Source organism: Helicoverpa armigera, chromosome 5 (assembly GCF_030705265.1).
Source record: "Helicoverpa armigera isolate CAAS_96S chromosome 5, ASM3070526v1, whole genome shotgun sequence".
Classification (NCBI taxonomy): domain Eukaryota; kingdom Metazoa; phylum Arthropoda; class Insecta; order Lepidoptera; family Noctuidae; genus Helicoverpa; species Helicoverpa armigera.
The window spans coordinates 10942658-10959346 of record NC_087124.1 but is presented as its reverse complement, the minus strand read 5'-3'; the positions used below and the strand labels follow the sequence as shown (position 1 = coordinate 10959346).

The window sequence follows — 16689 nt, the reverse complement described above, 5'->3', positions numbered from 1 at the left end:
AATACGCTTTAGCTCAGCAAGTGAACATTCCGTGAAGAGAAACAAGGTGACCTAGAAACAAACACGAACTCTGATATCTGTTATGAAAGGGTTGTTTAATCTGCGTATATCGGAATATTTTTTTGCTTACGTCACGGGAATAATAACTCCTTTTACGAGGTTCAGGGACGTGTTTTTCAGAATTGTAATATTTTACGTGAAACGTCCTTGCTTTTTCAGGATTAAAAAAATATGTAAAACCGACTTGTTTTTTGTGGGATCGTGGTAAAGGCTTGCGAAACTGAAGCTGTAAATTTCGCGTTTCCTAATTTTTAAACAGACCTTTTCAAAAATGATTACAAAGGAAATGCTCAATTAAATATGTATAAAAGTTTCATCATTTAAAAGGCGTTCTATCTATATCTGTCAGCCACACATCGTCCGTGCAGCCATTTTGCAATTTGGTTGTGGTTTTGGCTTTCAGTCTACCTAGACGTGACTGCATATCGAAAAATAACAGGTAACCAACAATTCCATTTTTTTTGTGCAGTTGGCAATTCTGTCAGTCTTCCCTTAAAAACTGACAGCTGTCAACTACACAAAACATTCGGTTCCCCTATACATAATATAAAAAGTACTCATAACTATAACCACGTGCTTAATAATTTCTTCACCGCTCCTGCGTGCGACGTAAAATCTTTAATAACTATTTTTATGATGTAACAGGAATATTCTGGCCGATTAAATACAGGAGAGCCACGAGTAGCCATTACTTTTTTATCGCTCTACTAACAGCTGACTCAAGATTCGCACAGATTGTAAAGAGCCATGACTCAACGATGTTGGCAGACTGCAATATCTTCTAGTCTATGGCTTGTTAAATAAACCTCCTTGGGTAAATCTTACGTCAATCATAATGAAGGTCAGAGTTTTATAAGAGTTACTCGAGAGTTAGATTTAGTATCGTCTTAAAATAGTGGTGATCAGAATAGTCGAAATGATTTTTGTATTGAAATCAAATCATAACTAGTCCGTTTTAAATGTTTGCAAGGTTTTGTGGAAGCAAAGTACATCGATGAATTTATTTATAGTGTATAGTTCTCTTCCTGTTTTAAAAGTGTGTTTGTAATGTCCAAGCCTTGCTGGTTATTTTCATCAAGAGACCAACTCCTCGAAACATTGACAGAAAACAAAATCACACAGTTTTAAGCCAGTGAATACACAATCTTGACTTGTTTTTCACGCTCTCCGCAAGTCAACACTAAACTCATCCCATTTCCTTATTAGCATATAGACAGACATGCCTTTCGCAAAGGAACAGTTTAAGACCAAATTATAGCCAGTTACTGAATTAACTGTCACTAAGTAACCGTAACTGGATCCCGGTTCATCCCACAACGATGTCACTATTGTGAATGCAATTTGAAATGGACGACGGCTAAATTGAAAAATGGCCGCCTCTCGCTAAGCCGTTCAGAGATAGACCACGAATAAAAATGTCGACAAAGAGTTGTGGGGGCTTTTGAAATTTAATTCAATGATAGTTTAAGTAGAAGGATATAACGGTAGTCTGTTTACAGTAATAAAATAAGTAATGACTGTTAAATATTTACGACAGGCTATTCAAATGAGCTATTGGAAATTGAAATTTTCTAGCGGCTTGTGTTTTTGAAAATTCCTACTTAGATACTACGAAATATACTACGAAATATATACGAAAGTAACCTTTAATCTAATTTGAACGTTTGAGCGTTCATAAAAGTTCATAAAGAACGCAATAAAAAATATAAGTATATTTTTTTAAAATTTTGAATGAAACCTTTCACAATATAACCGTACAAAGAGTATCGCTCATCGGGAACGTTCCAAATTCAAATGGGATAGTTGTGGAATTAGCATTCGACGATCGTCTGCATGGATACGATGTTATTCCAAATTTAAACCGAGCTTCCGCTTAGGTTACTGAATATGGCCGACATTCCGCTAGTGAAGTAACCCATGCTTGTTATTAACGTTACCACATAACGTAGTTACTTTTTAACTGCACAAAATATTATTTAATTATTTTTTAAACAAACCGAGCAATATATTTCTGGAAATATACCAACATCTTTTGATACAAGACTTCATTTGACAAACCATTTTCAAGTGTTTCTTTTGACTTTTTTTTCTTTGATCTCTTCTCCATTTTTTCGCTAAAACATAAAAGAAATGCTGTCTTTCTTTCTACCACGCAACAATTTGTATCACCATTATCATTTCACACGACCGATTGTTTGTAAGACAAAGAATGTTTTTGTACAAGCATAAGTATTAAGTATAATACATATAATTATTTCGTCTCATCAAGGTGTACCTAATCTCACTTTCTACACACGTAAAGCTGTCGTAATAATTTGGTGGAGCTTCAAAGTTTAAATTAGAGATGTGTACCTTGCCTTGTTAATGAAACCTTTTTGAAATTAATGGGTGGTTGTAATCCTCTTTCGTATTAAACGCTAAGTCAATAGAGATATTTTTTTAGAGTGGAGTTAATATTGCTAATAGGTACTGTTAGTGCATAAATGAGGATTTGTTGTGATTTGCCTTCTTTATTAAATAATATCCTCCTTGCTAAGTACTGGGGACTTAACATAATTTAATAATCATGCAATGTCCACGAATTGAGACAAACGATGCTTAATTAACTCTCCGTCGCTTTACATTATCGTCTATAAAAATAAGCCTGTATTGACGCAAAAGTATAAGGAAAATACACCACGAAAAACAATAACAACGTTAGACAATAGCGTGAGATAACACCAATATTGGTCATATTGTAAACTAACAGGAAATTAACTCAATTCCCTACAAATTGACAGGTGACGATCGGCTTCCCGCCATTCTTATTGGCTGTCAAACGACATGTCACGAAATGGCGCGTAATCGTCAGCGAGCGGAAAACGTTTACGGCACTGATAGCAGAAACAAAAGCCATTCAAAATCAAACATTAACTCCACTGTCATAAAGTCAAAGTTCGTTTAACACAATTCCCAATAGTATTCCACGTTCAAATACTGTTAAAAAGACATAGTACGTCAAAAGAGGTGGAAGTTACGCGTAAAGCAAGCTCTTATCGATATTTATGGCGTAATATTTACTTCTCTGGTTTTGAATTACAATGAAGCAGGCAATTGAGCTTTCAAAAGACTTCCCACGCTCCTTTGATTTGATATTTATGAGCCAAACAAGAATATTATTAGGAAATGCCTACGATATCCTTAAGAAGTTGGCAGTTTAGGATAACGTGGGTGCTCTCCTATTCAAATGCAAAATTGAGAGCGGAAAATATAAACTTGTACGTTGAGTGAAGTTAAACGCTTCGGGGAATATTTTTGAACGAATTCTTTAGAAAGTTTACGTTACTTTTAACATGCTAATCAAACAACATTCCTTGGAAGCCAAGGATAAATAGCAAGCACGCTGGATATGTTTACTTTGCGGTCCGAAATAGAAATTGTTCAGAGCTTTGATACGCTGAAGTTGTGCGCTAAATTAGTAAGGCTAAGCTCTTCCAGTAACGATGATACATTATGTCAGAGGGCTTTGAACAGCTTAGTAATTAAGATTTTCATAACAAAATGGTTGGGAAGAGTTATTACGCTGTTTCGTTGGGTTTCTTGTCATAAAAGGTGATTAAGGTATTAAGATTTGTAGGTTTCTATTGTTTGTACCTACTCCTTAATATTAAGATGCTTAGAGACACAACTTTGTGTTTCGAATTTCTGATTAGGTCATCATTTTCTTTGTGAAATACCTAAATTACCAGTCGTAATTTGGATAGTTAAATAGATGGGCCATCACGCTTTCTATGTATCTTAGTCATTAAATTAAAAAGTGCGTATCTTTTATATCTTAATCTCCTTACTTGTAGGTTTTATGGAACCCGTAAACAAATCCCATGGCATTCGACACCTAAAAAACTGATTTCCCTAGCAATTTTTCTTACAACAAACACTGACCTACCAACAGCCTGAATATTTCAATACCCGTCCATCCTACTAGACATGAGCCAGATATCAGATAACTAGGCCCGGATAAACGGCTCACTAGCCCGCCCGGATAAGCCGGTCATGTCAGAAAGTAGGCCGGACGCGTTCTCTATTTCATTGTATCCATTTTCATTATCATATTAACTAATGGAAACCTTAATTGGATTGGTTTGTTTTTAATTAATAGGGTATGAAGGGTAGATAGAAGTCACGAAGGTGTTTGTAGGGTTGTCGAAAAAATGGTGGGTTTTTTACATGACAAAATGATGGACTTATGCAGACACAGGTGCACTCTCTATTCATTCACTCTCACAGCCCGGCGGGACGACAATCCGACACGACCGGAGAGAGATCAGGCGCAGAACCGACAGCTTCAAGTGCTCTCCGAGACACGGAAAAATAATAACTAACTACATAATAACAATAGTTATAAATACAATAAATACAATAGTATTACTGTGTCATTTTCTATGTTTAATAAACAGGAAGAAGTAGACTTTTTGACTCTAAAAACGTACCTACTTGTATCTGTTTATTACAAAGTTAAAAACAAATGATTACGCTTATTTACTTACGTACAACAATGATAATAACGTAAAAACATCTGCCATCGTAATTCCCACACAGTCATGGCTTATCAATGACGTCAAAACCCCGTGGTTGTATTGTCAAGCGCTACTATGTATAGTGCCAACTAGAGACATTCTTACAAACGGTCGGAAGTATAGTTATCGGCACGGATAATGAGCTCTCGGCGGAAGAGTGGGGATCGCTTTGCGCACTGTACACTTAAGGCAATTAACCAATAAATCACTTCTGCGCAGGTGAAGGTCAGGGCTCAACATCCTTGCCGATGATTATAAGCCCTCACTGGCGCTCAGTCACTGGGCCGAGTTAAAAAACATATTTGAGCTTAACTCTACGTGAAACGCTTTTACGGGAAAACCACTGAACCTACAAAGATGCCACTTGGTATGGAGATTGATGAAAACTCTGAAAAGGGAATGGGATAATTTTGATCCAGGAGTTAAGAGTGCTTTCCTCATAACATGATTCAAACCGCGGGACCAAAGTCAGCTAAAAGATGATCCTTTGAAAATGCTTTGAAGGTGGAAACCAGAGAAAATAAATCTTATAATTTTTATCCAGGAGCGAAGAGTAGTTTCCTCATAAAATGACTCAAACCACGGGACCAAAGTCAGCTAAAAGATGATCCTTTCAGAATGCTACGAGTATGAGTAATGGTAACATGGTGTTTGCGGTGAGTCGGGATGACTGGGTATGTGAGTCATTCTGTATCCCGATTACAACATGTGGTTAGCTCTTCCAAGATGTATACAACAGTGAATACTTGTATACAGTGCTTGTAATACATATAAACTATACCTATGTGTGTATGGCACAGTCGCACATGGACTAAAGATTATTTGTTTGCATCTGTGTTGGCTATAAGGAAAAGCGTGCTGTCCTTAATGTTTTTAATTCTCTTACGTAAATAGCTTTATTTTACATATAATAAGGTTCTCTTTTGAACATTATGAATGACTAAATAAATAACACATACTTAATCAATTGAATTAAGCGTAGAGTAAGCGTTAAAATAAAGCCCCATTCATTAGCACTGTTGCGTGAATATTAAATTCTACAAAATGGAAGAGAAGGCGTAATAAACCTTAACAAACACGATACTCATATGTTTCATTTAAAAACTACCGATATAAATCTTATTACTTAAAGAATTTATCCCATCAAAACATGTCAACTTCGCCCAAATCGGTTCCATAACTTCATAGAGTTATTACTTCCTTACGCCATTTATTTGTAACATCTGCGCGAGTTAGTGCAGGGGGCAGGATATTGCGGATACAATTTAACCGCCACCGTCCGCAGGTAGTCGGATATCCGCAGAATGTTCGGACATATCCGCAATAGGAACTGGGATGAATAGATTTTATCTTTTGGGTCTTTTAGCAGATATGAAAGGGAAACAAGAGGAGACAAAGTAGTAGAATGGTACTCATTTGTATCCGGTAAGACTGGTCAAAACATAGTTGGGAAAAGGCTAGGCAGATAGTTATAAAATGGTTTGAGACAACACCATACATACTTTCTACGGTCGAAAGAGTGATGGAACGTGTGAAAAGAAAGTGCAATTAATCTCATATTAAGTACTCGTAAAACCTACAACATAACATTTTAGAAACACAAATTCACACGAGAAAATGAAGGACTGTGTAGTTAAAATTGGTAGGAAAATTAATAAGCGTAAAAATCTACGTTCGAAAACAGAACGGAATTTGTTTTTCATACCATGTCCAAACAAACCATTCCCTGCGAATATTTCGAAAAAAATAGGTCAAATCAATACATTGATGAATGCTGGTAACACAAACATGATACTTTCATGAGTACAACTAGGCGGACAACACACTGCAGACTAAATAGTCGGCCGAAAGTTAAGAAAACGTCGATGGTTGGCAAACATTGTTGTTTAGGAAAATCTTGATTCCAGTCGGTCTGATACCGGCTAAATACCTTATTCTTATAATGTGGATACCTACAACCATTCATCTTCATACTGATTTAGAAGACCAAACCAACTACCGGCCGACTAAAAAGTTTGTAGTGTGCTCTAAACATTGTTTATTCGCAGAATCTGTTCTAGATTCGTTTATTATGAAATAACAAAGCTTACTCATAGTTTTGTTATTGAAATAACAATAACTTCTATGAAAATTCAACAGGTGGTTATTACAAGTCGTAAACTTATTGAGGTTTATTGTAACATGCTATTCGTTGCAGGTATTTGAGGTCTATTTTTGAGTTACAAATAATTTTACAAAAAATGTCTGAGAATAAATAAGAGGAGTAGGTATGGAAGAATTCCTTCCACATGGTGCGCCGACTCCAAATAAAAAAACCGGCCAAGTGCGAGTCGGACTCGTGCACGAAGGGTTCCGTAAATTACAGTTAAATCAACCTATCTCAAAAACTATAAGAGATACTTTGATCAAACCAAAAATCGTTGAAAGAGTTAATTAGCATGCATCACCTCTATTTTTTTTAGAATTTTATACCCCGTAGTTATAAAAATAGAGGGGGGGGGACATACTTTTTACGACTTTGAGAGCTGATATCTCAAAAACCGTTCACTTTAAGAAAAATGTTTTTTAGAAAACTTTATATCATTTTAAAAGACCTTTCCATTGATACCCACACGGGTATGTACATCGAAAAAAAAATTTCATCCCTCAGTTACATGTATGGGGGGCCCCACCCCCAATTCTTTTTTTTACTATTTAGTGTCATATTTTTGTAGCGGTTCATACAACACATATTCCCATCAAATTTCATCACTGTAGTACTTATAGTTTCCGAGTAAATCGGCTGTGACAGACGGACAGACGGACAGACGGACAGACGGACATGACGAAACTATAAGGGTTCCGTTTTTGCCATTTTGGCTACGGAACCCTAAAAAAATGGGGTAAGGTCAGGAGGATGATGATGATCTATGAGCAAATAAGTAATATACAAAAAATATATAAGATAAACGTGGTCGAATCGAGAAAGAGAGTCTTCTTTTTTGAAGTTGGTTAGTATAAATCAGCAGAAAGCTAGCCAACATGTTATAAAGGAACGAAGGTATCGTATTATTTTGCCCAAAATAGCTCGATATAACTCATTTTACTTTCAATTAGGGACAATACATTCAGTACATTGATGTACCTTTCATGTACCGTTCGCGTATTTTAATACACTTACTGTTCCGTAATTTTATCGATGTTTAATCGAATTTGATGTCGTATCCAAACAATATGGTTTTCATGTGAGTAATCGATTTAATTTACTTTCGAAAATGTATGTTATAGGATACACTCAATTTCCATATGTATGTATAACGTTTGAAATACTTGTAATATACAATCAATACAGTTCATTTCTATTAATTTTGCCGTAGGCGAAATAAATAGCGAGTAGATACATTTCGGCCCCCCACAGTGTACTTTCTCAAAACAATGAGCCCCACAAATTCTTTAATTAGCCACCCAGCTGTACCCATAACATCACCACACATCACGCACAATGTATGCCAAAGTATTCCTTGAGCATGAATGTATGCATGACTAACATACACTACATACATTCATGCATAATCACTGGCTGTTCTGAATGACGATAATGTTGACCTCTGACGGGTCGTCAGTCATTTCTTGCGTTACTTTTTGACGTTCTTAAGTGGCGTCTGTTTTTTTGGCCAGTTGATTTGGATATAAACACATTTGAGTGTCTTTTTTGCAAGTTTATGTGCAACTGTTGGATAAATATGTGCATTTACGGCGAGGATTTTTTATTCCCATTTATAGTGCCAAATTACCAGCTATTTACAGCTATAAAACTCCCAAAAAAGCATATAATTTAACAGTACAAAATCTTATCTCAAATAAAAAGTTACTTAACACCACCGCAATGTTACCTATTGTTTCAAGCGACATAATGATTGCCACATCTCTATCTGTTGGAATCTCACGGCTATGTCAGTTGCAACAAGGTCGCTAAATAAAAACCCTGATGTAACCTAACCGGTTTTGATACATAGTCCTGGTCTAAGCGCTGACATAACCAGCTTTGCTATAAGTCTGGTGCATCCTGGGAAATTGTTTGCAAAGATTCGAGGAATTTATTGGTCTTTTGTATCCCCTAAGGCTTTTAGAAGACTCTAGTACCAAAATAGGAAGATTTATTTTAATCCTGAACCGATTTGAGAAATTCTTCCACTATTGTGAAGCTACAATAATTCCGGGTGATATAAGCAATATTGCATCCGGGTACACGAAGTAGTTTCCTCGGGAGTCGGGAGGTGAGTGAAAACGCAAGAAACAGCTAGTAGCCATAATTAAAAATAAGTTTGTGTTATGTAACAAGTTTCAAACTACATCAACTACATATTACCTGAAAAATATCATAAAAGAGGTACCTTATCTACTGAGCTGAAACGGTACAATTCAGCTTTGAAAGTTGCAATATTCCTGAAAGATGAAACGAAACATCGCCAGCCAAGCAAATCCAGACTCTATTTTACAAATATTGCGAACGTAATTCTGTCTAGCTCAGGTAATCAAATGCTTTGCAATATATTTGAAAATTCACGTTTGTATGTGAAATTCAAATATGTATATTGGTCCTTTATGGCTGAAAGGACCAATTTCGGAGAATTTATAAGTCCTTTATGCTTATTTAAGCTATTAGGGATTAATGAAACAATAGAAAATGTGGGCTCTGTAAGCAGTTTTGAGAACGGTCTTGAATACATAATTACATGGAATTTATAAATTAGTATTTTGTGAATAATGGGTTCTGATTAATAAACTAATCAAAAATCCTAAATGACAAGCAGGATAATGCTTCGAATTATCCTTTACCAATCAAATGCACATTTGCCAAAAACTACCAACATCATTTTTAGAGGTCCAATAGCTGATTATACTTGCACAAATACTTATTGACACTACTGTGCGAGGTCGGATTTGGAAGTCGGACAAGGCCAATAGAAATTTGTTTGAAATTCTCATGAATGGCCAAGAATGTCAATGGCCCTCCGACATTATCCCCATTTACGGTGTTGAAAACAAAGCTGAGTTTCGTTTTTCGGCCGTGTGACTGACTTATTTAACAGTAATTGGGATAATAGGATTTAGGGGGTCATTGTGTCGTTCGTGTTTTGTCTTTTTTTACATCGTCTTTTGTTTCTTGTGTGCGGCCATCTGTTCTATGAACGGAATCATGTTCAGCGAATAATATGACTGTTACGTTAACATCTAAGACATCATTGGCGTCTTTAGATATTGAGGCTGTTCCGTAACTAATAAAAATAGTCTCCGGATGATCTCGCAATTTCCCTTCCATTACGGAAAAGATTTCGTCAATATTTTAACACGCTGTAATCCAAATTTTATATTAGTTTCGTAAACTGGGTGCGGTTGATGATACATTCAATTACAATCTCGTCATTATTGATCGAATTGCGTTGTTCGACAAGAACACCTCAACTGCGTATTACGCTCAAGAAGGTCTCATGAATAACAACATAATAAACAAGAATTGACATAACACAACATCACACGATGACTAGGACACTCAAACCTCTCGAGACGTTTGTACATAATACAACCTCAAGGAAATAAAGTGTTATAATGCAAGAGGAATTATTCACGACGGCGAACACTGACATCATACACAATACGATTACTGTGTCATGGGCAGAAATTACCTAAGTGTTCGAACAGAACTCGTTACTAGATAGCAAAGTGCAACGGTGCATTTGCGCCCTCATTTTCCAACTAAGCGACACGGTGTCACTTCTGCGGAATAAGTTAGGCTCGTGACGTGATTATGTCATGTGTTATTAAGTGGGGCCAAATTACCGTTGATTGTCGTGAGAAGCATGTACAATAGTTTTTGTGGAATTTGATGCCGTCTAGTATTGTGTAGATGCGGTAGCGAATTGTAAAGAAGATGCATAGAAAATCTTTGCCGTGCTCTAAAGTTACAATAGGAATTCTGTGTCTATGATTCTATTTTACGTGTCGTGCGAAACGCTCGTGTGTGTTATTTAATACTTTGCAATATAAACGCAATATGCGAAAGCGCTGTGACACGATATTTTTAATACAAACACATTGATTCGGCATCGTTGCATCTTTCTTATGCTGTCATTTATGTAATAGGAGATTCTGGTTTATATGTTTGTCTTGTGACGGGCCCTATACAAACTAATTCCAGAAAGTTGCTGTCATCCGCTCCCTTTGTTCCTTTGTTATCTTATCTAAAGCCGAACTCGGGAGCTTTATGGATCTACTTCGGGTCATTATCTCGGCGAAAGGGGTGATGGATTGCGGAAGGAAACACGTAGACGAGTTATTGACGGACACTAACCGATTAGTGGGCACGGCTGCGGATATCCAGCGCAGCGCGTGTCAGATTTTGATACATTTCCATGTGAGTACGCCCACCGTTGTTATTGCGACGGATACAGAGTGTGCACATAATGCCTAGCGACAGCGTGCAGATGTGCGCACTTTCACCTCCGCCCTGTTCAAATGTATCGCGTGTGAGCACGACCCGCATAGTGTCGTAATGTCCCTCCGGGGATAGCGGCCGCCGGTAATTTATTTATTACGCAGTTAACGGACTTGATGCATTGTGCTTATTAAGTCGCTCGGCCGGGAACTCGGCTCTTTTTGTAAGGGTTTTGAATAGACATTTGGAGACAGTTTCTACGCTCGATCCGGCCTACATTATTGAGGTTTCAGAAGCACGTAGCGACATGGCACGTGCCCGCTACGCTTTCGCTACCCGTGTCAGAACTAAGCCAATAATGTTTAAATAAATTATGCGTATAGAAGATATAAAGCTGTCATACGATATAACGCCAAGGAGGCGGGGAGGCGTCGCCGGTCGTCGCCCGGCATCGATCGCGCTGTTTGTAAACATTGCAGCTCGAGCGATCGCGAGACATACGTTGGGGTGTGAAGTGAGGGACTCACCTGTACTATCTGCACGTTGTCCTTGTCGAGCAGGAACTCCATGGACTTGTGCGGGCGCGGAGTGCGCTGGTCCGGCGGCGCCAGGGCCAGCAGCGAGCGCGCGTGCAGCACGGTGCGCTGCGTGTCCACGTCGGTCTCCAGCACGCCGGCCGGCGGCGCGGGCGGCGGGCGCGGCCGCGGCGGCTTGTGCGCCACGCCGCCCGCCACCGGGGGTGCCGCCGCCCGCGACACACCCTCCTCCTTCAGCGGGATACGCACATACTGCGGCCCGGCGGCCGCCCCGCGCGGTCCCTGCCCCGCATCTGCCGCTGTCGCCGGACCGTTCGTAGAGGGTCGTATGTTCGCGCCTGCGCCCCTTGTTTTTTTCTCTTTGCGCCCCGAGAATCGGAAGTTTGCGAATCGTGAGAGGAAGCCGGCGATGCGGCTGCGCGGCGCACGCGCGCCCGCTTCCGTCATGGCGGCAGCGCGCTCTGCGGCCGGCGCGCGCGGCTCCTCGCCTCCCCCCTCCACCACTACCACTTCGGCGTCGTCCGCGTCGTCGCTCGCGGTCGTTTCGCTCTCTGTGGTGCTCGTACTTGTCTCTCGCCAGCTGACTTCTGCCACGACCGGCGAGAACGTCACTCCCTTCGAGCCGGCAGACACGGAGCGCACCGGTGGCGCCGCGTCTGGAGGGGGCGGCGCTACTAGTTGTAGTGAGGCGCGAAGTTCCTCCGGGGTTTCGCGATGTGGGGTAGCACGCGCTCGCAATTCTGGTGTTGATCTCACTCTAGCGTCGCACGTTGATCTTAGTGGAGTAGATGTGAACACTGGTTCCCGAATAGGATCGGGGGAGGGCGTCCGCGGCGGGGAGGGGGAGGGGGAGTGGGCATCCATGCGGCGGCGCAGCTCGTCGAGCACGTCGTCCCAGGCGCCCCACGAGTCGTGTAGTCGTCTCGCTGTCATAACTGATAGTTCTCGGTCGTAGTTTTCGCTTTCAGCGAGCGCCCGCCGCGCCGTCTCGTCCAGACGACGCGCCGTCGCTTCCATTTCTCTGGCGAAAGCTCGTTCCGACTCGGTGGTAGAATCACTGCTGGCACTAGGTTCCCGCGCGGGGGATTCGGTAGGTTGTCGCACGACCACCTCCACCGGGGGTGGTGGTGGCGGTACATTTCTAGGCGTTCGCGGGGGAGGCGGCGGGGGCGGCAAGCGCGGGCGCCGCGGGCCGCCCCGGTAGTCGAGCGCGGTGAGGTCGGCCACGCTGACGGTGAGGCTGTCGGACACCTCGAAGGTCTGTCGGAAGCGCGCGCGGTGCGCGGCGTGGCGGCGCGGCTCGGCGCACACGTCGAGCTCGGCGGGGAGCGACAGCGAGCGCGCGGCGCGGGCCGGCCGGCGCTCCGCACTGGGCGACGCGACAAGGCACGGCGCGCTGCCGGCCGCCGCGCGGTGCGCTATTTCGGGAGGCCGGCACGCTGCCGGCGGGGGCGGCCGCCGCGACCGCTCGCTGTAGCCGCTGTCTTCGCTGAGGTTTTCGGCTGACAGGTGGGTCCGTGTAGCCGGCACGCGGGTCGGCGGTGGGGAAGGTGGCGGCGACTCCAGCGAGTCCGGCGAGAGGCTGGGCGAGGCGGGCGCGGCGCAGGACCGCTCCAGCGACTCGAACTGCGCGAGGCTGGAGGAGCGCGAGAGGGAGCCCGAGCTGGCGGGCGAGGTGGCGCGCTCGCGCCGCCTCCGCTTCGCCGGGCACGCCCACTCGCGCTCTGACTCGCTGTCGCACTCCGACCCTGGTGACAGGAGACTCAGTCAGGATCTGAACACGTTGCACCAAAATTTTCCCGAATCGCGGCACGTCGCCACGTCCAGACGCTAGACGGCGACAATGACAATGACAGCGAAATTCAAATTACTATTCTTTTTACTAGTTGGACATAGTCCAAGAGATATGTAGGATAACATTCTATGTACTTGCCAAAGCCGGTCTAGACACAATGAAGGACTACACTATATTATGTTTTGCAATGAATGAAATGCAGCACAGTGTGGAGTTACCTTAATGTTAATTTATTTATGATACTGCCATCTGCCTTCTAACGCAAGCAACTGTTGCAATGTTCAGCAATTGGACGAGTTTGTAGCGCTGTTAAATTGTTCATACTATTGCCCGCTAGATGGCGCAAAATGCAGTAGAAAGTAATAAGGTTCAATCAATATCTCGATACGATTAGATACAAGTGACAAATATGGATTAATACCTTGTGTACCCCGCACATGGATAACGGAGTCTGCATCTGAATCTGAGAGCCATGTCGCAGCAGAAGAACGTTCGGAGCGCAAGTCATCGCTCGTTTCCTCGACTATCGTTTCGAGGTATAAAGCGTGAGTGCTGCCATTGTCACCTGTAGAAACAAACAAAAATATGAATTAAACCATTAACAAATAAACTATCAGTGTAATAGCACAAAATTAGTTAATCAAATTTGTCATTACAGCTACTCGACACTAGATGGCGCTGTACGTAACAGAGCCAATCTCATTTGAAAATGTGATTATGCGATATGCATAAGTAGGTCCCAATTACCTTTTATTGAAATGGCACAATTGTAATTCTATTTACGTCATATTGTATTCCTGATTACAAATGTAACAAACAAATACTTATATAGGTAGAAATAACATTAGTGTAATGTACAGTTGATATAAAAATATATAAGTAGAGGATTTTCATGCTCCAATTCGATTCTGTTATAGTAAAATTGAAATAAGGTATGTTGGATGAAAATCTTATCGGTGAATATAATAATACATATGCGTTGTTTTTAAATAAGGTACTTATTTTTAAGGTTTGATTTTTCATTCATTTTCCAATATTTATTAGGTTAATTCCTGCTGTAGCCACAATAGCTTGTTTCTTTGATAACCTTACATCTCTACTATTTATCAGAGTTTTGATGGCCTACGTCCTTTTGCAAAGCATAGACGTGGCTAAGTTTTCTGGTTGCTTTTTTATTATTTTAGCATATTTTTTTAAAATCTCATCCGTTTATACAAATGCGGACTGCGAAGTATATTTGACAAGATTAACGCACTTACCTAAAGAAACTAGTTAACTATACATTTTGGTATTCCCGTTTGCATGCTTGTCAGAATTGTTGTTAGTGTTTAGTAACGGCTGACTAAACAATACAAGTACATATTTAAATTATTCATAGTCTTCCAATCACACTCAGTAACTGAATTTGTGGTCAATTTATTTACATCTTTTTGAATAATTATTTTCTTTTGTAACTGGCTTCCATGACACCTACAGATGTATGTAGAGGCTCCGGTATATAACACTACATTGTCAACTAATATTATAAATAGAAAACTTTTGATAGTCACTTTTGTTTGATACACACTCCAAAACTACAAAACCGATTTGAAAAATTCTTTCACTGTTGGAAAGCTACACTTTTCCCGAGTAACATAGGCTATATATTATCCGGGTAGTTCCCAAATGTCGCGGAGGAAGCCGCGGGAAAACAGCTAGTGTATAATATTAATACTTAGTATAAACTTAAGTGTCATGTGTAACAATGAAACTTTCTCTAGTTGCCTCATTTGAGTGATGTAACTATTTTGATACAAACAGTTACTGTTACTTAGTCATCATATCATAGGTACATAACAGCATGTAAACATGATATTATGGTAGTGTTTTAGACATTAAGTATACCCAATATAAGTGACTAACTAAAATGTCTAAAGCTTCTCAAATAATTTTATCGTTCCTGAGTTGGCTAGCAGTGACTTCATGCTAGTGAAAATGTGGAAGTTATTTGACAAGATCTGTGCATTATTGTCTCAGTTTGTAAATTTAGAAAATCTTGGAAATCTCCTGCAAAAAATGTATAGGTGATGATATACTTATCACAGAAATCACAGAAAAAGTTAATAGGAAAACCATTATATACAGAGTCGTGGTGGCCTATTGGATAAAGAACCAAATTCTCATGTATGAGTGTTTGGGTTCGATTCCAGGTCATGCAAGTACCAATGCAACTTTTCTAAGTTTGTATGTACTTTCTAAGGATATCTTAGACATCAATGGCTGATAAAAACGTAAAGGAAAACATCTTGAGGAAACCTGGACTATAAAGTCCGAAATCACCAACCCGCATTGAGCAAGCGTGATTAATGCTCAATCCTTCTCCGTGTGAGAAGAGGCCTGTGCCCTGCAGTGGGACTATAAAAAAGGCTGTAACGATTATACCTATACTGAAAAGCTTATCAACCACCTTTATAACATTGAAGACTGCTAATAAAGAATTGAGTAGGTATTGAGCATACAGACACTGTAGATTTTTCTTGCCATGTATATTTTTAGCCAAGCCAATTATATTATATGCAAACAAACTTAACCATCTTCAAAGAGTGTAAATCTGTACCATTGTATTTCACGAGGTCATAGTTGCCAACTTAGTACATTCATTTGTTTAGACTTGGCGCCCTGAGGCTAAGAGCTTTACAAGGAATTAGGTAAAGCTTCCGTCTATCAAAATGTGTTGTGGTTTTGACAGATACAAGGATTATTTTTATATTTGAATGCGTCTTCCAATTAACCTTTATAAATATGTTTACTTGTGATTTTATGAAGTTGAAGAGTTTGTTGGTTTGCTTGAACGCGCTAATCTCAATAACTACTGGTCCGATTTGAGTTCCCAAGTGGTGCGGGTGAAACTGCTGCCAAAAGATAGTTAACTAGCTGGTGTCCGCGACTTCGTCTGCGCAGGTTTAGTATTTCGAACAATATGTTTACAAATTGTAGCCTATGTGTTATTCTGATGTATAAGCTATATTATTGTAAAGTTTCATTAAAATCCATTCAGTAGTTTTTGCGTGAAAGAGTAACAAACACAAACATCCATACATCCATACATACAAACTTTCGCGTTTATAATATTAGTAGGATTACATATAGGACATTCTTATATTCATTTATTTTACAATTAATATGGTTTTAAACAGTAATTAAAACACAACATTTAAACGTATAAAAATACTTAGTTAGCACTGAAAAGAGAAATCTCCGGATGATGCGTGCCGTGTCTAGTATCTATTAGTTTATTCGGCTGTCAAAAGTATAATTTCAGCTCAATTTTTTTTTCAGTAAAGTGAT

General features: G+C 40.2%; 1 protein-coding gene across 5 annotated transcripts in view; it reads right to left on the bottom strand.

The window, feature by feature from the left end:
• LOC110379065 (uncharacterized protein) overlaps nucleotides 1-16689 on the bottom strand; it is a 97463-nt gene that overhangs the window by 42625 nt on the left and 38149 nt on the right. For all 5 annotated transcript variants that reach the window (XM_021338565.3, XM_049842542.2, XM_049842541.2 and 2 more), the window contains exons 2-3: nucleotides 13784-13927; nucleotides 11559-13315 (exon numbers count right to left, since the gene is read on the bottom strand). In XM_021338565.3, the coding sequence (XP_021194240.2) occupies nucleotides 11559-13315; nucleotides 13784-13927 (1901 nt within the window). The remainder of the gene's footprint in view (nucleotides 1-11558; nucleotides 13316-13783; nucleotides 13928-16689) is intronic.